The sequence below is a fragment of the Diospyros lotus genome, chromosome 12 (assembly GCF_014633365.1).
Source record: "Diospyros lotus cultivar Yz01 chromosome 12, ASM1463336v1, whole genome shotgun sequence".
Taxonomy (NCBI): Eukaryota; Viridiplantae; Streptophyta; class Magnoliopsida; order Ericales; family Ebenaceae; genus Diospyros; species Diospyros lotus.
The window spans coordinates 2,463,638-2,481,594 of record NC_068349.1 but is presented as its reverse complement, the minus strand read 5'-3'; the positions used below and the strand labels follow the sequence as shown (position 1 = coordinate 2,481,594).

Here is a 17,957-nt window from a genome sequence, read left to right as displayed (position 1 = left end):
TGGTCGGGTTACCTTTGCCGCCGCGGTGGTCGCCATGGCAAATGGACGAGTTTTGAATTGAAGCAGAGATGTGATAACGACAGTGGCACCGGCCGGCGATCGGAGGGGCTTTCGAAAACCCGTTCCCCATTCTCATCTTCTCCCGCTTCCTCAGCCAAACCCCAGTGCCGCCAGCCGCCATTCAAACGCCTCATTCATTTCTCTGCAACTTTCCGTTAAAAGGTCTGTTATGGCTTCTGCCGCCAATTCTTCGTTGTATATTTACATTTTTGTCCCAGAATAATTATTTTTCGTTCTCTTTTGTGCTTAAAATTATCATTTTGATTTATATTTTTGTATTATTTATATAAATTGAGTTCCGACTAGAGAACAAATAAAAAGTCAGATCACCAAATTAGTTGATGATGATATTAAGTCCAATAAAAAAATATCATTTATCTCGAGATCTATACTTGCAAGAGAATAAAGCGAGTCTAGATCTCACGGCACGATTTTGATGCTTAAGTCAATAATAAAATTTAAAAAGAAAAATATTGAGATTATAGTAAGTTGATTTTACTTTTGAAAATCCTTCTTTTATATAAATTGAAAAAAGTAAAATAATTAGAATTAATCTCAAGATGGTTGGAATTCAAGATCTTCTTTAAGAAATCTCTAGTTTGAATTCAAATAGGGATATAACTATTAGATCTAATATGTACTTTTTCAGATTGAAATTTGAAAGTTAGATCGAGTTACTTCTTTAAATCTCAATATGTTTGGACGAAATGACATGTGTTATCTCTTTATTGGCTTGAATTTAGGATACGTGGCAATGTTGAATTGGCTTCATTAGAGGGGTGTTTTAGTAATTTTATTGTGTTACATCACCACTTTTGGAGAACAACAAATTCTAACGTACTAGGCATCCTTATTTTGTTAAACAATAATACAGAAGTATGTGTTTTTTTATCCAACATAGATCTAAGAGATAAGTTAACAAATTCAACTCATCGGTCTCAATCTTAGAAAATCCAAAATAGATTTAGAGGTTCATCATTATCTTAATCTAATCCAATGAATTCTCCATCAGTGCATATAAGAACTCATGATAAGGTAAATGTTGATGATTGATCCCAGCCATCATCAATATATGAAAGAGAAATAGAACTAAAGGATAAAAATTATTCTTTTTTATAGAGTAATTAGTAGAAATTCCACAATATTATCAACATACATCCCTTAGCCAGATTTGTTATTTGTTATATAAAGAAGTTATATATTTTGTTTAGATTTTCTAAATTTTAAGTTAAATCATGATATTTTTATTTAAAAAAATTATTATCTTTATATATTTTCATAATTTGGATTATAATTCGAAACAGTATAAGATATTATTTGATATTGTATCATACTAATGACAAATATAATATTTTGTACGATATTTACAACCATAATATTATTGTCGTAATCAAAACATTATGCATTTGATGCACACCAAATCAATACATTGAATAACCAAGAAATGAAGAATTACAAATGGCATGATGATGACACAAAAATCAACCATCAAATTATTTGTGGAGTTGAGCCTTAGGGCTAACACTTACAAGACAAAGGTTAGGATTGAGATGAAATTCTTGATAAATCTTATTTTCTAATTAGATTCGATTTTTTTTATATATAGGGTTTTATTTTGATCGAATAATATAAATAATTATAATCTTGTTAACATTTAACTCATTTAGAGATAGAATATGTTAGAGAATATTTTAGGTCATAATTATCTACTAATATTAACTATGTCTCCACGTGATCGAGCTTAACTAAGATATATATATTAGCCTGGCCACGTAAAATACAATTCCCAACTCCCATGTTGGGTAATTCATATAAAAAGTCATAAAATTTTAGTATCTTTTGCAATTTGATCACTAAACTTCAATTGATTGTATAGTGATCATAAAAATTTTAAATATTTTATATATAATGTGATCACATTTAAGATTTTTTGACATGCTCTTGCTGACACATCAGTGCCATACCATCAACATATCAGTGCCACGTCATCAACACATCAGCAACTTCGACGAAAACATGTCAAAAATTCTTAAATGTGATCACTTTACGATTAATTGAAGTTTAGTTATTAAATTATAAAAGACATCAAAATTTTGTGATTTTGGTGTGAATTACCCCTCCCACGCTGGTGGTGAAATAGGCGGTGCCGAGGCTTTCATTTCCTCCGGCGCTTGGTCGTAGAAGAACTCCAGCTTCGCCACCTCCGCGAAGTTATCGACCACCCCCGTCACGGCGAACTGAGGCGGCAAGATGAAGATGCTCAGCAGCACAATCTGGTGTTTCTCGGTGATCCCATTTGCCCTAGCAACGCTCAGCCTCTTCCTCTCCGCCAAGAAGGAGGTGAGCATTACGACGACGTGCAATGCCATCCTAATTCCTAGCCTCTGCAGCAGCGTGATCCCTCTAGGGTTCTTCGTGTACCGGCAGATCGCCGGCACGAAGAACCGATCGTAGACGACGATGGTGATGAGCATGAAGATCATGGTGAGGAAGGCAGTGAGACAAGCAGGCAGGATTTCGAAGGGGGGACCCGTGCTTCTTTCAAGTGTCGTGCCTTGCTTGATGAAGACATTGAAGAGGGTGTGTGTTTGCGCGAGCATGGTGCTGGGGAAGAAGGTGGCAGCCAGAATTGGGAGCATTTTCAGCGTTTGCTTGGTTTCTTCCACTTGGGTCGCTGGGCATAAGCTCCATGGCGAGCTTGCCCCACTCTTCACTGCAGCCTTGTCAAGAAATCTAGAGGCATGGTAATTTAATTAGTATAAGTGAAGCAGCTTAGGAAAATGAGAGATCAGAATATGTATTTGAAGTGGGTGCACCAGATTCTAAACTTCTCAAAGACCTTATTAACGAGGGGTTGCAGTCAATTTTGAACTTGCCAGAACTAGAATACTCCTCTAAGCTGAGCTCATAGAGCTCTTTTGGGTCATTTGGGACAACCACCTTCCACTTCCTAATTGCAGCCACCAGCACCTTAGCCATCCTAGTGAAAGGGCTCCCTGAAGGAGTCTTGTGACTATAACAGGGTGTGCCCACAATGAACACTAGAGTATGGACGCAGCAAGCCCGAAGTGTTGGGAGGCTGTAGCCGAAAACTCAGAGCCCAGATCTGTTGTTCCATTTCCCTATCTCTTTGGCTATCTCTCCGATCAAAATTAGCTACGTCACCAAATTAATATACATTACCAAACAATGATTATTTTAAATTAACGACAAAAAACTTAACGTTCTTTTTTCAAAATTCATTTTATAATTAATAAGAAAAAATTCATCTCTTTCAGACGAAAAGATGAATTTTTTCTATCTGGAAGTACTCTGTCTAGAAAAAATTCATCTTTTGTCAGAAAGAAATGAGTTTTTTCTTGTTAATTGGAAAATAAATTTTAAAAGAAGAACCTTAAGTTTTTTATTGTTAATTTAGAATAATCATTATTTGGTAACGTGTATTAATTGGGTGACCTAGTTAATTTTGATTGGGGAGACAGCCAAAGGGACAGGGAAATGAGACAGCAGGTCTGTACTCGACAACCCAACCTACATTGTCCTGTATGTACACCAAAAAGGTGTTTGACACAAGGGTTCCAAAGAAAACACTGAACATCCACCAATTGAAGAAGGAGAGCTTCTAGGCCCGGCCCTTGGGCACAAAGTCATCGAACTGGTTAGCCCCCATGGAGGAGATTTTGGCTTGGTCCCGCCCGTCCCCAATGTTATTGCAAGGCACAGAAGAACCCAGTTGCAGCTTGAAGGCACGTTTGCTACAGTCCTATGCCTATTGCCACACGATGGAGGTTGCAAGGATGGCATTGAAACTGCTAGTGTCAACAAGCACATTCCCTGTTTCAGAAGAGCAAGAGTGTCAATAAGGAATGAGTGCAATTAATATGAAATGTCGAGGCAAGAAGGCACGCACCACCAAGTAAATGAATGATGAAATGATGAAAGTCCAGTAGCGCCCAAGATGAGCATCTGCAATATGGGCACCCAATAGAGACATCAGCCAGACAGTGCCTACCCAGTTGGTGACATTGTTGGATGATTTCACCGTGCCCTCGTGAAGCTTATTTGTCAAGTATAACACCAAATTTGATGCAAGTCCATAGTATGCCATCCTCTTAAAACATTCGTGAGCTACATATCAATTGAAGTAGTGGTTTATAATATATTATATGAATATCACTGTTATATCACCTTGTATATGACAGGTACAACAATTCTGTATGGGTTTCAGTTCTTTGATTATTAATGAACAATATTAATCGATTTGAAAATTATGATTTTGTAGCAATTTGATAATAAGTAAACTCAGTTGCAACTAATAAAGAAGGGATCTCAATTTACCTTCCATTGAATATAACTCAAAAGAAAAAAGATATGCACGGACTAAGGCAGGCCTTTTAATTATGGGCTCAACTAAATATATATATATATATGTATGTATGTTTATACGTACAATCTTCTAATCCATAAAAACAGCTTAATTTATCAAATTCAAACTCCTTTCAGAGTGTTTGGATGCCGGGAAAATGACTCATAAATTGATATTGTAAAAATGATGAACAAAAAGCACTTAGAATGATAGTGGTTGCAGGTTCCTTATTATCAAAATATATATATATATATATATGTCCACATATTATATGAATAAAAGAAGAATAGGGTACTTTACCAACAATGAAGGAACAAGCTTTCCATCTCCCAGTTTCTGATCTTTGGACTGGCCGACCCTTGAGATCCACAGTTCCATCCTGTGTGTAATCCTCTTTCCCATCCACACCACCTTTTTCTTCTTCTTCTTTTGTCATCTAGCTAGGGACCTTGGATTCAGATCACCCAAAGAGTACAAGAAACGGAGATTTTCCCAGCGTTTGAAAAGCATCGCAAAAAGAATTACTGGCGCTTAGCCCGACACTTGGTCGACTGTGCGCTTATAAAGTTGGGATGATCAAGAACAAGAACTAGTATTCCAGGGACTTGTTCTATAAGCCTCCTCCATCTACTAACCTCCATATGATCACGTAGGCATAAGTATTTAATAAGCAAGATATGGTCTGATTTTGATTTGGATTCAGACTGAGTTTTCAAACTAAAAAAGGATTTTAATAAGCTCCAAACTTGCTAAATAATTACACTTGGACTATATTCAAACAAACAAGGTATCAGCTATAGTCTAGCACAAAAGATTCCCTCTGAGAGGCTTGAAAACTAATCTGTTCATGGCAACGATACAAATTTATGATTTGTAAAAGTAAAGGGTTGGCTATAAGAATTTTAACTCGTTCTTTATTTAATAATTGAATAAAGAACTAACAGATCCTATGAACCGAACAGAATAGCCAGAGGAATAAGAACAAGAAACTAAAACCCATATATATAAATTATCTCCATTTTATAAGGCGGTCCAAAATCTTATCTCGTTTCATTATTAGGCCAGTGATTATGAGCATATCTACCAAGCAAATTGAATTATCGAGCCAACGGTTATTGTGATCGACGATAAAATTGCTACTTGGGTAAAGAATTTAGGGACAAATGATGCTAAATCATGTACTTAGTTGTTGTCTTCTTCCTTGAGACAAAGAGTAATACTAGTAACAAGAAGAACCATGATTAACTCGATAGTACCTGTCATTGGATTAAAAATGTATTCTTTTATATAAAAACATCAATTCATTTCCTTTCAAATATGGGTAATTCCAAGCAAACCCATTATAGTGTATATATATATATATATAGCAGAATAAAGCAATTCACAGCTGCAAATGCTATAAATTAATCACAATGACCATTCAACAACAATTCTGCTAATGCACAATATTTATATGCGTAATTCCTCATAATAGTACAGATGGTATATCGCACACGTTTGAGAGCATTAATTATTGCAAAATTAAGGAATTAAGTTTGTCTTCGTGCGACTGTCAATAATGTGCATATATTCATGGGGTTCGGGTCCTAGTTTTGACCCATGACTCATTTGACCCGCCGACCTAGGTCGCCATGGTTTATATATAGGGAGAGTCGGACACTCCGGCCTCTTACGGTAGGGACCTCTCCATTTTCAAGTTAAAAAAAAAAGGTATAAGCATGTGTGATTCCACATTAGAACCAAATGAACTTGAAAGAAAAAATAACAAAAAATGAAAAGGGATCCATCAGCTTGGCCCATCCTTCTGCAGATTTATGGCGTCCTTCAACTCTTCTGCTCGTTGTTTGTCCACATCGACGTTGTAAACGAAGAGCTTTGCTGCGACTAGATAGTAGAGAAAGTTTAGAATGCTTAAAACAGCATAAAATGCGTAATAGTAGTCCAAATGAGATTGATTCAGATTGTCCAAGATCCAGCCTTTGTGGCCATGCTTTCTGGTGACTTTCGCCACAGTCGATAGAAGAAAACTGCTCAGAAAATACCCCACTCCTAGGCTGGTGGTGAAATAGGCGGTGCCGAGGCTCTTCATTCCCTCCGGCGCCTGGTCGTAGAAGAACTCCAGCTTCGCCACCTCCACGAAGTTATCGGCCACCCCCATCAGGGCGAACTGAGGCAGCAAGATGAAGATGCTCAGCGGCACAATCTGGTTTTTCTCGGTGATCCCATTTTCCCTGGCAACGCTCAACCTCGTCCTCTCCGCTAAGAAGGAGGTGAGCATGACGACGACGTGCAAGGTCAGCCCAATTCCCAGCCTCTGCAGCATCGTGATCCCTCTAGGGTTCTTCGTGTACCGGCGGATCGCCGGCACGAAGAACCGATCGTAGACGACGATGGTGATAAGCATGAAGATGGTGACGAAGGCGGTGAGACAAGCGGGCGGGATTTCGAAGTGGGGACCCATGCTTCTCTCAAGCGTCGTGCCTTGCTTGATGAAGAGGGTGTGTGTTTGCGCTAGCATGGTGCTGGGGATGAAAGTGGCAACCAGAATTGGGAGCATTTTCAGCATTTGCTTGGTCTCTTCCACTTGGGTCACTGGGCATAGGCTCCATGGCGAGCTCGATCCACTCTTCACTGCGGCCTTGGCAAGAAATCTGCAAGCATGTCAGTTCAGCGTAGGTTACAAAAACCAGAGAGGATATATACTTGAGGAAGAGTTGTCCGTAACTAGAGTTTAGCCAACTAACTATCTACAGATTCCTAACAATACTTTACCTTAACGAGGGGCTAGAGTCGATTCTGTACTTGCCGGAGATGGAATATTCCTCCAAGCTGAGCTCATGGAGCTCTTTCGGGTCATCTGGGACGACCACCTTCCACTTCTTACTTGCAGCCACCAACACCTTAGCCATCTTAGTCAAAGGGCTCCCAGAAGGGGTCTTGTGCCTATAGTAGGGTGTGCCCACGATGAACACCAGTATGGAGATGGCAAGACCCACTGTTGGTAGGCTGTAGCCCACAGCCCAACCCACATGGTCCTGTATGTACACTAAGAAGGTGTTGGCGAAGAGGGTCCCAAAGAAAATACTAAACATCCACCAGTTGAAGAATGAGAGCTTCTGAGCCCTCTCCTTGGGCTCAAAGTCGTCAAACTGGTCAGCCCCCATGGTGGAGATGTTGGACTTTGTACCACCCGTCCCCAGTGCTATTATGTACAAGGCACAAAAGAAAACACCAAGTTGTAGCTTGGAGGCTCGTTTTTCGCAATCCACCACCCCATGGCCACACGACGGTGGTCGCAAGGCCGGCACTGAGACTGCCAGTGTCAATAAGCACATTCCCTGTCTCATCAAGGGAGCAAAGAGTGTCAATAAAACAGAGAAAATAATTTGTGGGTTGACCGGGAAATTACGAATTAATTTTAACTAACTAGACACGAACCACAAGGTAAATAATGGATGAAATGATGAAAGTCCAGTAGCGGCCAAGATGGGCATCTGCAATATAAGCACCCAACAAAGGCATCAGCCAAACAGTGCCCACCCAGTTGGTGACATTGTTGGATGATTTCACTGTGCCCTCGTGAAGTTTATTGGTCAAGTACACAACCAAATTTGTTGTGATTCCATAGTATGCCATCCTCTCAAACACTTCGTACCCTGCAATGCAAGACATCACTATCGTACCCAAGAAAAGTGCCACGATCGATGACTAAATTATAATTAAGAGAGATTGGACTCAACTCTGCCTCTCAACTCAATACATATAAAGTAAAAATGATTCTTGAATCTAAACTCCCTTTGGGATGTTTTGACTGCTAAAAGAATCTTTCTTAATCACAAAATTATTGTTGCAGTGAAATTGAGTCAAGCTAATCTTCTCGGCCAATCAATTTTTAGACTCAAGCTCGAGCTTAAAGATCAACTCATCAAAAAATATATTTATAAACGAGTTTATTCACGAACTATTGGTAAATTTCTAATTGAGCATGATTATGAGATTTTAATTGAATTTATCAATATTCATAAGATTTTAATCAAACATGTTTGCAAGTTTTAACGAGTTGTGAGTTTAGTGATATCAACTTCAATTTACTTACAAATTAAATTTTAAAATAAAGCTCAAATTTATGTTGTTTATCTTAACGAACAGTTTTTATCGAGGCAAACATCGAACTGCTCACTTGCAAACAGCTTAACTTATTTGCGACTCTAATCACCACTAGCTGTTATTAGAGATGACTAAGATGAACAGAAAGAAAAAAATAGTAAATTACCAACAATAAAAGAACACGCTCTCCACCTCCCAGTCTGTGATCTGAGGACTGGCCTGCCCTTGAGATCCACTGTTCCATCCTTGGTGCAGTCTTCCTTCTCCTCCTCTACCATCCCTGCCATCCTGCAGCTGGCTAAAAGAAGGGAGATTAATAATACAGGGATTAAAAGCTTTCCAAAGCAGGCCAACTATATATAAGACCTTTCGCTCGCAGATAATTAGTCTTAGTTAATGATTATGAAATTTATTTAATACATTTACTGTCTCTTTCCCCTCTTTCTTCTCTCTAATTATTTACATTTGCGTCATTAATTTCATCGACCGAACATGGCAACAATATTAATTAGCATTGACGAAGACTGGCTGCGATAAGACAGACACCAAATACGTTAAGACACGTGGCTTTGTGTATTGTCGGAAGTCGCCAAATAAGTCAAGACACGTGGTGTTACAAGTTAGCGACAAGATACATACCATCTACCCGGAAAAGTCTACAGTACCCGAATAACTCGTATCTACCCATCTACCCATCTACCCACCCTCCCTGTGGCAGTTCACTGTGAACGTAAGGCTTCGCTTGTTTGGACGTAAGACATTTTACATTAAAAATTACTTTTTTAATGCGTATTTATATGCATGTTTATGTATATATGTATGTATGTGCATGTTTATGCTACGTACTAAGATTTAAAGACAGAACTCATAAATTCACCACTCAATTACACTTCTGAAGCAGTCGATTTCACATAGTATAGACTTTTGGTCAGTGTAGTTCACAAAGCGTGATGGGCACTCGGAGAGTGATGGCCGAGGATAAGCAACAACAAAGTTCAAAGACCGAATGCATGCAACTGAAAACAAAACCCCAATAAGAAAGCCAATCTCGAGAAGTATGGGTGATCGATCAACTCGCCAGCCTTTTCATCTCCTTCTCAATGCCTTTTCAACTGAAAACAAAACCCAATGCCAAAAATTCTTGCTGACGAGTATCTGCCGATCAAAGCGTATTAGCAAGCCAACAATTCTTGTAATCAACGACAAGTTGCTATAGGGCGAAGTGGTGGTGCTGAACCATGTCCTTGGATGCCGTCTTTTTCCTTAAAGACAAGAACGGATACTAGTAACAGCAAGAACCGTGATTCTTTACCTGTCATGCCATCCTCGAATTCCATTCGTTCGGTAATTAGGGTTAAAGATTGGGATTCAAATTCGTCCTCGGTTTGAATCACGGTAATGAACTGAATCAATTGTTTCATAGGTAATTAGAGCGTGACGTTATGGAGCGGACGGCAAGGGATGGTCGGGCTACCATTGCCGCCGCGGTGGTCGCCATGAGTTTTGAATTGAAGCAGAGATGATGATAACGACAGTGGCACCTGCCGGCGATCGGAGGGGCTTTCGAAAACCTGTTCTCCATTCTCATCTTCTCCCGCTTCCTCAGCCAAACCACAGTGCCGCAGGCCGCCATTCAAACGCCTCATTCATTTCTCTGCAACTTTCCGGTTAAAGGTCTGTTTTGGCAATTCTGTCGCCAATTCTTAGTTGTATATTTACATTTTTGTCCCCGAATAATTATTTTTCGTTCTCTTTTGTGCTTAAAATTATTATTTTTATTTATGTTTTTGTATTGTTTATATAAATTCACTTCCGATGAAAGAACACATAAAAAGTTATATCACTAAATTAGTTGACGATGATACGTAAGACTAATCACCAAATATTATCTCGAGATTTGCATAAGAGAATAAGGCGAGTCAAACTCTACAACATGACTTTTGATTCTTAAGTTAATAATGAAATTCAAAAAAGTAAATGTTGAGGTTGTAGTCAGATGTTTTTACATGTAGAGATCTTTTCTTTATATAAACTAAACTGAAGAAAGCGAGATAATTGAGATTATAATATTGAGATTTGGAAGTTAGATTTGAGTTACTCTTTTAAATCTTAATATGTTTGGATAAAATAACATGTGTAATCTTTTTATTACTTGAATTTAGGGTATATGACAATATTGAATTGGCTTTATTAAGGGATATTTTAGTAATTTTTTGTGTTACCTCACTACTTTAGGAGGATTAACAAATCCTAACCTACCATGCATCCATCCTTATTGTTAAACAATAAGATAGAAGCATGTCTTCCTTTGTCTAACCTAGATCCAAGAGATAAGTTCACAAATTCAAGTCGCATATCTCAATTTTAGAAAATCCAAAGTAGATTTAGAGGTTCATTATTATATATCTTAATCTAGTCTAATGAATTTTCCATCGGTCCATAACCGCTAAGTTTGGAAATCTTGGAGATTAACACTAACAGGACTTTTGATATCGAAAAAATTTTTAAATTCTTGAGATTCATGATTCTTGAAAATACTCTTGAAAAATCTTTGATTTTTAGGATTTATACAATTTTATATTTTGTTTGATTTAAATATTCTTAAGAATATTGGATTTTTTTTTTGGAAATCTTAAACTACGTTGTCTTTACTTTTTAATTTTGAGTTTTGATAGTCTATTTTAAAAAAATTAAAAATGTGTTCTCTTTATCATTTTAAAAATTTATTTCTTTAAAAAGAAAACTATAAAACGCGTTCTCTTTAAAATTTTGAAAATAATTTTTTAATGATATTTTATTAAATAAATCTAATTATCTAAAAAAGTAAAACTATTTAATTTTAAATAAATAAATAAATTAACTTATAAAAAAAATAGTAAGTGCGTGATTATTAATAAAAAGCATTAAAATAAAATTTGAAGACGTGAACTAATATTACATAATATGATTATAAATGATAAGATTTCATCATTAGAAAATGTGTTTACTTTAAAATTTTGAGAAAATTATTTTATAATATTTTGTTTAATAAATTTAATTATTAAAGGATAAAACTAACTTTTTTTAATAAAATTTTACTATTAAAATAAAATAAAAAATTTAATTAATAAATTATTAATATCTAAGATAATTTATATTAAATATTATTATACATAATATGCGTAATATACTTAATAATATATTATATGTTATCTTATATTTTTAATTATAATATAAATATATTATATTTTTAAAATTTAAATAAATATATAATTTTATTTTTAAATTTTAATAATAATTTTTTTCTATCTTCTTTTCTTTTTTTTATTTAGAGTCAAAACATGAAAAATAGGATGTGTTTTTCATGTTTTGAATTGAGAGATTGTTTTGGTTGAAAACAATAAAAATAATATTTTCTTGTTTTGAGTTTTTTTTATAAATTTTTTTCTTGTTTTCTAAAATGTATTTTTGAAAATGACAAAGTAAATGCATTTTTATTGTTTTAGAAAACTGAAAACTAAAAAGACCTAAAAACAACAAAGAGAACCCAGCCTTACATTCCTATATTTGGTTTAAATGCAAGAATTCATGTTATTTTTCCAAAATTACCCTTATTTGATTTTTTGTTTAAAATTGATAAATTCCTTCTAATATATAAAATATTGGAACCTTCAACCTCTTTAGAAAGTAAAAAATGTTTTTTTTTTTTTTACACATTATGTATATACGTATGTGCGTAATCATGAAATGGCTATGACAAAAATAATCGTGAAAGAGTTATGGAATTATAAGAGAGTAATGAATATTTTAATTTTTTTATTTGTTAAAAACTTTTCCTCGCATAGAAATCCAAGATTTCCAACCCCCTCATAAAAAATTTTTTGTAAGAAAGTTTATTAAAAACAAATTCTAGAAATACTATTTTTGTATTATTTTTTTTAAAAAAATTATACTAAATATGAAAATATAGATTTCCAAACTAATATTCTAAAGAACCTAAAAACTTCTCATATACAAATACCCCCTTAAGTACCTAGTCTTGTTCTATATAAGAACCAAGACTTTCTCGTAGAAAAATTTATCAAATTCGTCTTGTTCATTACGTGTTGGTACTTTATATTAACTTGAACATCTAAGGCTAAATAAGGGGATGTAGTCATCCCTTCTCTTATAAGTGGTCGCGTTAAGGTTAAGATAAATGTAACTGATTCATCCCCAATTAATTATTCCTTTTATATAGTAATTAATAGAAATTCCACAATATTATCAAGCTCATCCCTTAATTAGTGCAACATCATATTAATACAACAATTAATTAAATAATATAACAACAAAAACTCATTTCCCAATTTAAAATAATCATCTAAATTATCATCGTCATAATACTCGATTCCAAATTTGATATGTCGTTTAGGGTAGTGAATCTCAAATTTATTCCAAATTTGGTGAAAAACAAGCATGATAGTATTCCAAATTCATTTCTATATTTGTACCATACCAAAAGATACCACTTTTAAAAGTTTCAAAATTAAAAAAATAAATAATAAAAATATATAAATTTTGGAATTTTGTTTATTTGTATGTATATTTTTTTGAATTTTATTATCTTTATATATTTTCATAATTTATATTATAATTTGAAATGATATCAAATATTATTTGATATCTACCATACTAACAAATATAATACCTTGTTTGGTATAATATTTACAACTATAATTATTATTGTCGTAATCAAAACAGATGCACATCAAATCAATACATTGAATAACCAAGAAATGAAGAACTACAAATGACATGATGGTGACACAAAAATCAACCATGGACTAAGGCAGGCCTTTTAATTATGGGCTCAACTGAATATATGTATGTTTATACATGCAATATTCTAATCCATAAAAACAGCTTAATTTCTCAAATTCAAACTCCTTTCAGGGTGTTTGGATGCCGGGAAAATGACTCATAAAATGATATTGTAAAAATAATGAACAAAAGGCACTTAGAATGATAGTGGTTGCAGGTTCCTTATTGTCAATATATATATATATATATATCCACATATATATATATATGAATAAAAGAAGAATAGGGTACTTTAGCATTTACCAACAATGAAGGAATAAGCTTTCCATCTCCAAGTTTCTGCCCTTAGGACTGGCCGACCCTTTAGATCCACAGTTCCATCCTGTGTGTAATCCTCTTTCCCATCCACACCACCTTTTTCTTCTTCTTCTTTTGTCATCTAGCTGGGACCTTGGATTCAGATCACCCAAACATTACAAGAAACAGAGATTTTCCCAGCGTTTGAAAAGCATCCCAAAAAGAATTACTGGCGCTTATCCCGACACTTGGCCCAGTGTGAGCTTATAAAGTTGGGATGATCCAGAACAAGAACTGGTATTCCAGGGACTTGTTCTATAACCCGTCTCCTTCTACTAACCTCCATATGATCATGTAGGCATAAGTATTTAATAAGCAAGATATGGTCTGATTTTGATTTGGATTCAGATTGAGTTTTCAAACTAATTAAAAAAGGATTTTAATAAGCTCCAAACTTGCTAAATAATCACACTCGGGCTATATTCAAACAAACAAGGTATCATCTATAGCCTAGCAAGCACAAAAGATTCCCTTTGAGAGGCTTGAGAACTTATCTGTTCAAGGCAATGATACAAATTTATGATGTGTAATAGTAACCAGGGGGGGTTGGATTAAGACTTTTAACTAGTTCTTCATTTAGTAATTGAATAAAGAACTAACAAATCGTATGAACCAAACAGAACAGAACAGCCAGAGGAAAAAGAACAAGAAACTAAAACTCATATATATATATATAGATTTTCTCCATTTTATATGGCGGTCCAAAATCTTATCTCGTTTCATTATCGGGCCAGTTATTCTGAGCATATCCACCGAGCAAATTGAATTATCAAGCCAATTAACCCAACGGTTCTTGTGATCGAAGACAAAATTGCTACTTAGAAAAAGAATTTAGGGACAAATTAATGATGTTAAACCATGTCCTTAGTTGTTGTCTTCTTCCTTGAGACAAAGAGTAATACTAGTAACAAGAAGAACCATGATTAACTCGATACCTGTGCTGTCATTGGATTAAAAATGTATTATTTTATATAAAAACATCAATTATTTTCGTTTGAAATATGGGTAATTTCAAGCAAACCCAGTATAGTATATATAAATATATATATATAGCAGAATAAAACAATGCACAGCTTCAAATGCAATAAATTAATCACAATGACGATTCAACAACAATTCTGCTAATGCACAATATATATGTATATATGTAACCTTTGGGGTAACACAGATAGTTCATAGCACACGCTTGAGAAGTTGAGTTATCGCAAAGTCAAGAAATCGAGTCTATCTTCATGCGGTTGTCAATGACCTGCACATATATATCCATGGAGTCACGACCCGGGTTTCGACCCACGTCTCACGTCTGAACCGCCAGCCCAGGTCCACCATGGTTTAGGGAGAGTGAGACACTCCTGCCAAAGACTCTTTACAGTAGGGATTCCTCTATTTTCACTTAAAAAAAGTATATGTGTGATTCCACATTAGAACCAAATGAACTTCAAAGAAAAAATAGTAAAAAAAGAAAAGGGATTCATCAGCTTGGCACATCGTTCTGCAGATTAATGGCGTCCTTCAACTCTTCTGCTCGTTTGTCCACATCGACGTTGTAAACGAAGAGCTTTGCGGCCACTAAATAGTAGAGAAAGTTTAGAATGCTTAAAACAGCATAAAATGCGTAATAGTAGTCCAAATGAGATTGATTCAGATTGTCCAAGATCCAGCCTTTGTGGCCATGCTTTCTGGTGACTTTCGCCACAGTCGATAGAAGAAAACTGCTCAGAAAATACCCCACTCCTAGGCTGGTGGTGAAATAGGCGGTGCCGAGGCTCTTCATTCCCTCCGGCGCCTGGTCGTAGAAGAACTCCAGCTTCGCCACCTCCACGAAGTTATCGGCCACCCCCATCAGGGCGAACTGAGGCAGCAAGATGAAGATGCTCAGCGGCACAATCTGGTTTTTCTCGGTGATCCCATTTTCCCTGGCTACGCTCAACCTCGTCCTCTCCGCTAAGAAGGAGGTGAGCATGACGACCACGTGCAAGGCCAGCCCAATTCCCAGCCTCTGCAGCATCGTGATCCCTCTAGGGTTCTTCGTGTACCGGCGGATCGCCGGCACGAAGAACCTGTCGTAGACAACGATGGTGATGAGCATGAAGATGGTGACGAAGGCACTGAGACAAGCAGGCGGGATTTTGAAGTGGGGACCCATGCTTCTTTCAAGCGTCGTGCCTTGCTTGATGAAGAGGGTTTGTGTTTGAGCGAGCATGGTGCTGGGGATGAAGGTGGCAACCAGAATTGGGAGCATTTTCAGCATTTGCTTGGTTTCTTCCACTTGGGTCACTGGGCATAGGCTCCATGGCGAGCTCGATCCACTCTTCACTGCGGCCTTGTCAAGAAATCTGCAAGCATGGCAGTTCAGTGTAGGTTACAAAAACCACATGCAGAGGATATATACTTGAGGAAGAGTTGTCCGTAACTAGAGTTTAGCCAACTAGCTATCTAGAGATTCCTAACAATACAATACTTTACCTTAACGAGGGGGTAGAGTCGATTCTGTACTTGACGGAGATGGAATATTCCTCCAAGCTGAGCTCCTGGAGCTCTTTCGGGTCATTTGGGACGACCACCTTCCACTTCTTACTTGCGGCCACCAACACCTTAGCCATCTTAGTCAAAGGGCTCCCAGAAGGGGTCTTGTGCCTATAGTAGGGTGTGCCCACGATGAACACCAGTATGGAGATGGCAAGACCCACTGTTGGTAGGCTGTAGCCCACAGCCCAACCCACATTGTCCTGTATGTACACTAAGAAGGTGTTGGCGAAGAGGGTCCCAAAGAAAATACTAAACATCCACCAGTTGAAGAATGAGAGCTTCTGAGCCCTCTCCTTGGGCTCAAAGTCGTCAAACTGGTCAGCCCCCATGGTGGAGATGTTGGGCTTGGTACCACCCGTCCCCAGTGCTATTATGTACAAGGCGCAAAAGAAAACGCCAAGTTGTAGCTTGGAGGCTCGCTTTTCGCAATCCACCACCCCATGCCCACACGACGGTGGTCTCAAGGCCGGCACTGAGACTGCCAGTGTCAATAAGCACATTCCCTGTCTCATCAAGGGAGCAAAGAGTGTCAATAAAACAGAGAAAATAATTTGTGGGTTGACCGGGAAATTACAAATTAAATTTTAACTAACTAGACACGAACCACAAGGTAAATAATGGATGAAATGATGAAAGTCCTGTAGCGGCCAAGATGGGCATCTGCAATATAAGCACCCAACAAAGGCATCAGCCAAACAGTGCCCACCCAGTTGGTGACATTGTTGGATGATTTCACTGTGTCCTCGTGAAGTTTATTGGTCAAGTACACCACCAAATTTGTTGTGATTCCATAGTATGCCATCCTCTCAAACACTTCGTACCCTGCAATGCAAGACATCACGATCGTACCCAAGCAAAGTGCGACGATCGATGACTAAATTATAATTAATAGAGATTGGACTCTACTCTGCCTCTCAACTCAATACATAAAGTAAAAATGATTCTTGAATCTAGACTCCGAAGAAGAATGTTTGGACTGCTAAAAGAATCTTTCTTGATCACAAAATTATCACTAAGATTGTAATCAAACTGAATCAATTCAATTTTTATTGAATTCAAATCAAATCGACGAGTCAATTTCTAGATTTGAACTCGAGCTTAAAGCTCGGTTCATCAAAAGGTTGAAAGCTCGGGCTTGCCAACAAGCTTGAGCTCACTAGAACCTAATTTGTTATTTTATTTTATTATATATATATATTCAATTTTTAATATATTTATAAGAATTTAAAGATTGATAACTTTTTGTTAAATAATAGTATATTTATAAAATTATAAATAAATATATTAATATATTTATAAACAAACATATTTGCGAACTATTTATAAACTTCTAATTGAATATGATTACGAACTTTTAATCGAACCTATTAATATTCATGAATCTTAAATCAAATATGTTCACGAGCCTTAATAAACTACGATTATTATTGAGCTCAACTTCAATTTATTTATAAATTGAGTTTTATAGCTAAACTCAAATTTAGATTTTTTATTTTAATGAATAAATTTTGTCGAGATAAATATGAAACCATTTGCTCACGAACGACTCAACTCATCTACGACCCTAATCATTGTTGTTAGTAGAGATGACAAAAAGAGAACAATTGTAACATACCAACAATAAAGGAACAAGCTCTCCACCTCCCAGTCTGTGATCTGAGGACTGGCCTGCCCTTGAGATCAACAGTTCCATCCTTGGTGTAGTCTTCCTTCTCTTCCCCCACCTTCCCTGCCATCCTGCAGCTGGCTAAAAGAA

At 36.4% G+C, this 17,957-nt stretch overlaps 3 protein-coding genes across 4 annotated transcripts; all 3 read right to left on the bottom strand.

The window, feature by feature from the left end:
- Positions 1-1,970: 1,970 nt before the first annotated feature.
- LOC127786737 (protein NRT1/ PTR FAMILY 5.2-like) lies at positions 1,971-17,957 on the bottom strand. Its single transcript, XM_052314364.1, has 5 exons — positions 17,817-17,957; positions 16,806-17,023; positions 16,139-16,704; positions 15,892-16,008; positions 1,971-2,676 (listed from the first exon to the last, which is right to left on the bottom strand). Exons 1-5 carry the CDS (start codon positions 17,935-17,937, stop codon positions 2,172-2,174), a joined length of 1,527 nt encoding a protein of 508 aa, XP_052170324.1. The 5' UTR covers positions 17,938-17,957; the 3' UTR covers positions 1,971-2,171.
- Positions 2,651-5,139, bottom strand: LOC127786738 (protein NRT1/ PTR FAMILY 5.3-like). 2 transcript variants are annotated; one of them, XM_052314366.1, is made up of 3 exons: positions 4,727-5,139; positions 3,971-4,026; positions 2,651-3,894 (listed from the first exon to the last, which is right to left on the bottom strand). In XM_052314366.1, exons 1-3 carry the CDS (start codon positions 4,860-4,862, stop codon positions 3,592-3,594), a joined length of 495 nt encoding a protein of 164 aa, XP_052170326.1. In that variant the 5' UTR covers positions 4,863-5,139; the 3' UTR covers positions 2,651-3,591. The 2 variants fall into 2 exon arrangements, with proteins under 2 accessions (XP_052170326.1, XP_052170325.1); XM_052314365.1 differs by having other exon boundaries at positions 3,396-3,894; positions 3,971-4,188; positions 4,727-5,075.
- Positions 5,904-8,861, bottom strand: LOC127786736 (protein NRT1/ PTR FAMILY 5.2-like). The gene is made up of 4 exons (XM_052314363.1): positions 8,700-8,861; positions 7,865-8,082; positions 7,199-7,764; positions 5,904-7,077 (listed from the first exon to the last, which is right to left on the bottom strand). Exons 1-4 carry the CDS (start codon positions 8,818-8,820, stop codon positions 6,213-6,215), a joined length of 1,770 nt encoding a protein of 589 aa, XP_052170323.1. The 5' UTR covers positions 8,821-8,861; the 3' UTR covers positions 5,904-6,212.

What these genes read in the sequence shown, in the direction of transcription:
- LOC127786737 (XM_052314364.1), bottom strand. Translation starts at nt 17,937, where the DNA reads ATGGCAGGGAAGGTGGGGGAAGAGAAGGAAGACTACACCAAGGATGGA. An exon ending in AGCTTGTTCCTTTATTGTTG is followed by an intron (nt 17,024 to 17,816) that starts GTATGTTACAAT and finishes CTTGCATTGCAG; the next exon opens with GGTACGAAGTGTTTGAGAGG. An exon ending in GACTCTACCCCCTCGTTAAG is followed by an intron (nt 16,009 to 16,138) that starts GTAAAGTATTGT and finishes CCATGCTTGCAG; the next exon opens with ATTTCTTGACAAGGCCGCAG.
- LOC127786738 (XM_052314365.1), bottom strand. Translation starts at nt 4,862, where the DNA reads ATGACAAAAGAAGAAGAAGAAAAAGGTGGTGTGGATGGGAAAGAGGAT. An exon ending in AGCTTGTTCCTTCATTGTTG is followed by an intron (nt 4,189 to 4,726) that starts GTAAAGTACCCT and finishes ATTGATATGTAG; the next exon opens with CTCACGAATGTTTTAAGAGG. An exon ending in CATCATTCATTTACTTGGTG is followed by an intron (nt 3,895 to 3,970) that starts GTGCGTGCCTTC and finishes CTTCTGAAACAG; the next exon opens with GGAATGTGCTTGTTGACACT.
- LOC127786736 (XM_052314363.1), bottom strand. Translation starts at nt 8,820, where the DNA reads ATGGCAGGGATGGTAGAGGAGGAGAAGGAAGACTGCACCAAGGATGGA. An exon ending in AGCGTGTTCTTTTATTGTTG is followed by an intron (nt 8,083 to 8,699) that starts GTAATTTACTAT and finishes CTTGCATTGCAG; the next exon opens with GGTACGAAGTGTTTGAGAGG. An exon ending in CATCCATTATTTACCTTGTG is followed by an intron (nt 7,765 to 7,864) that starts GTTCGTGTCTAG and finishes TTGATGAGACAG; the next exon opens with GGAATGTGCTTATTGACACT.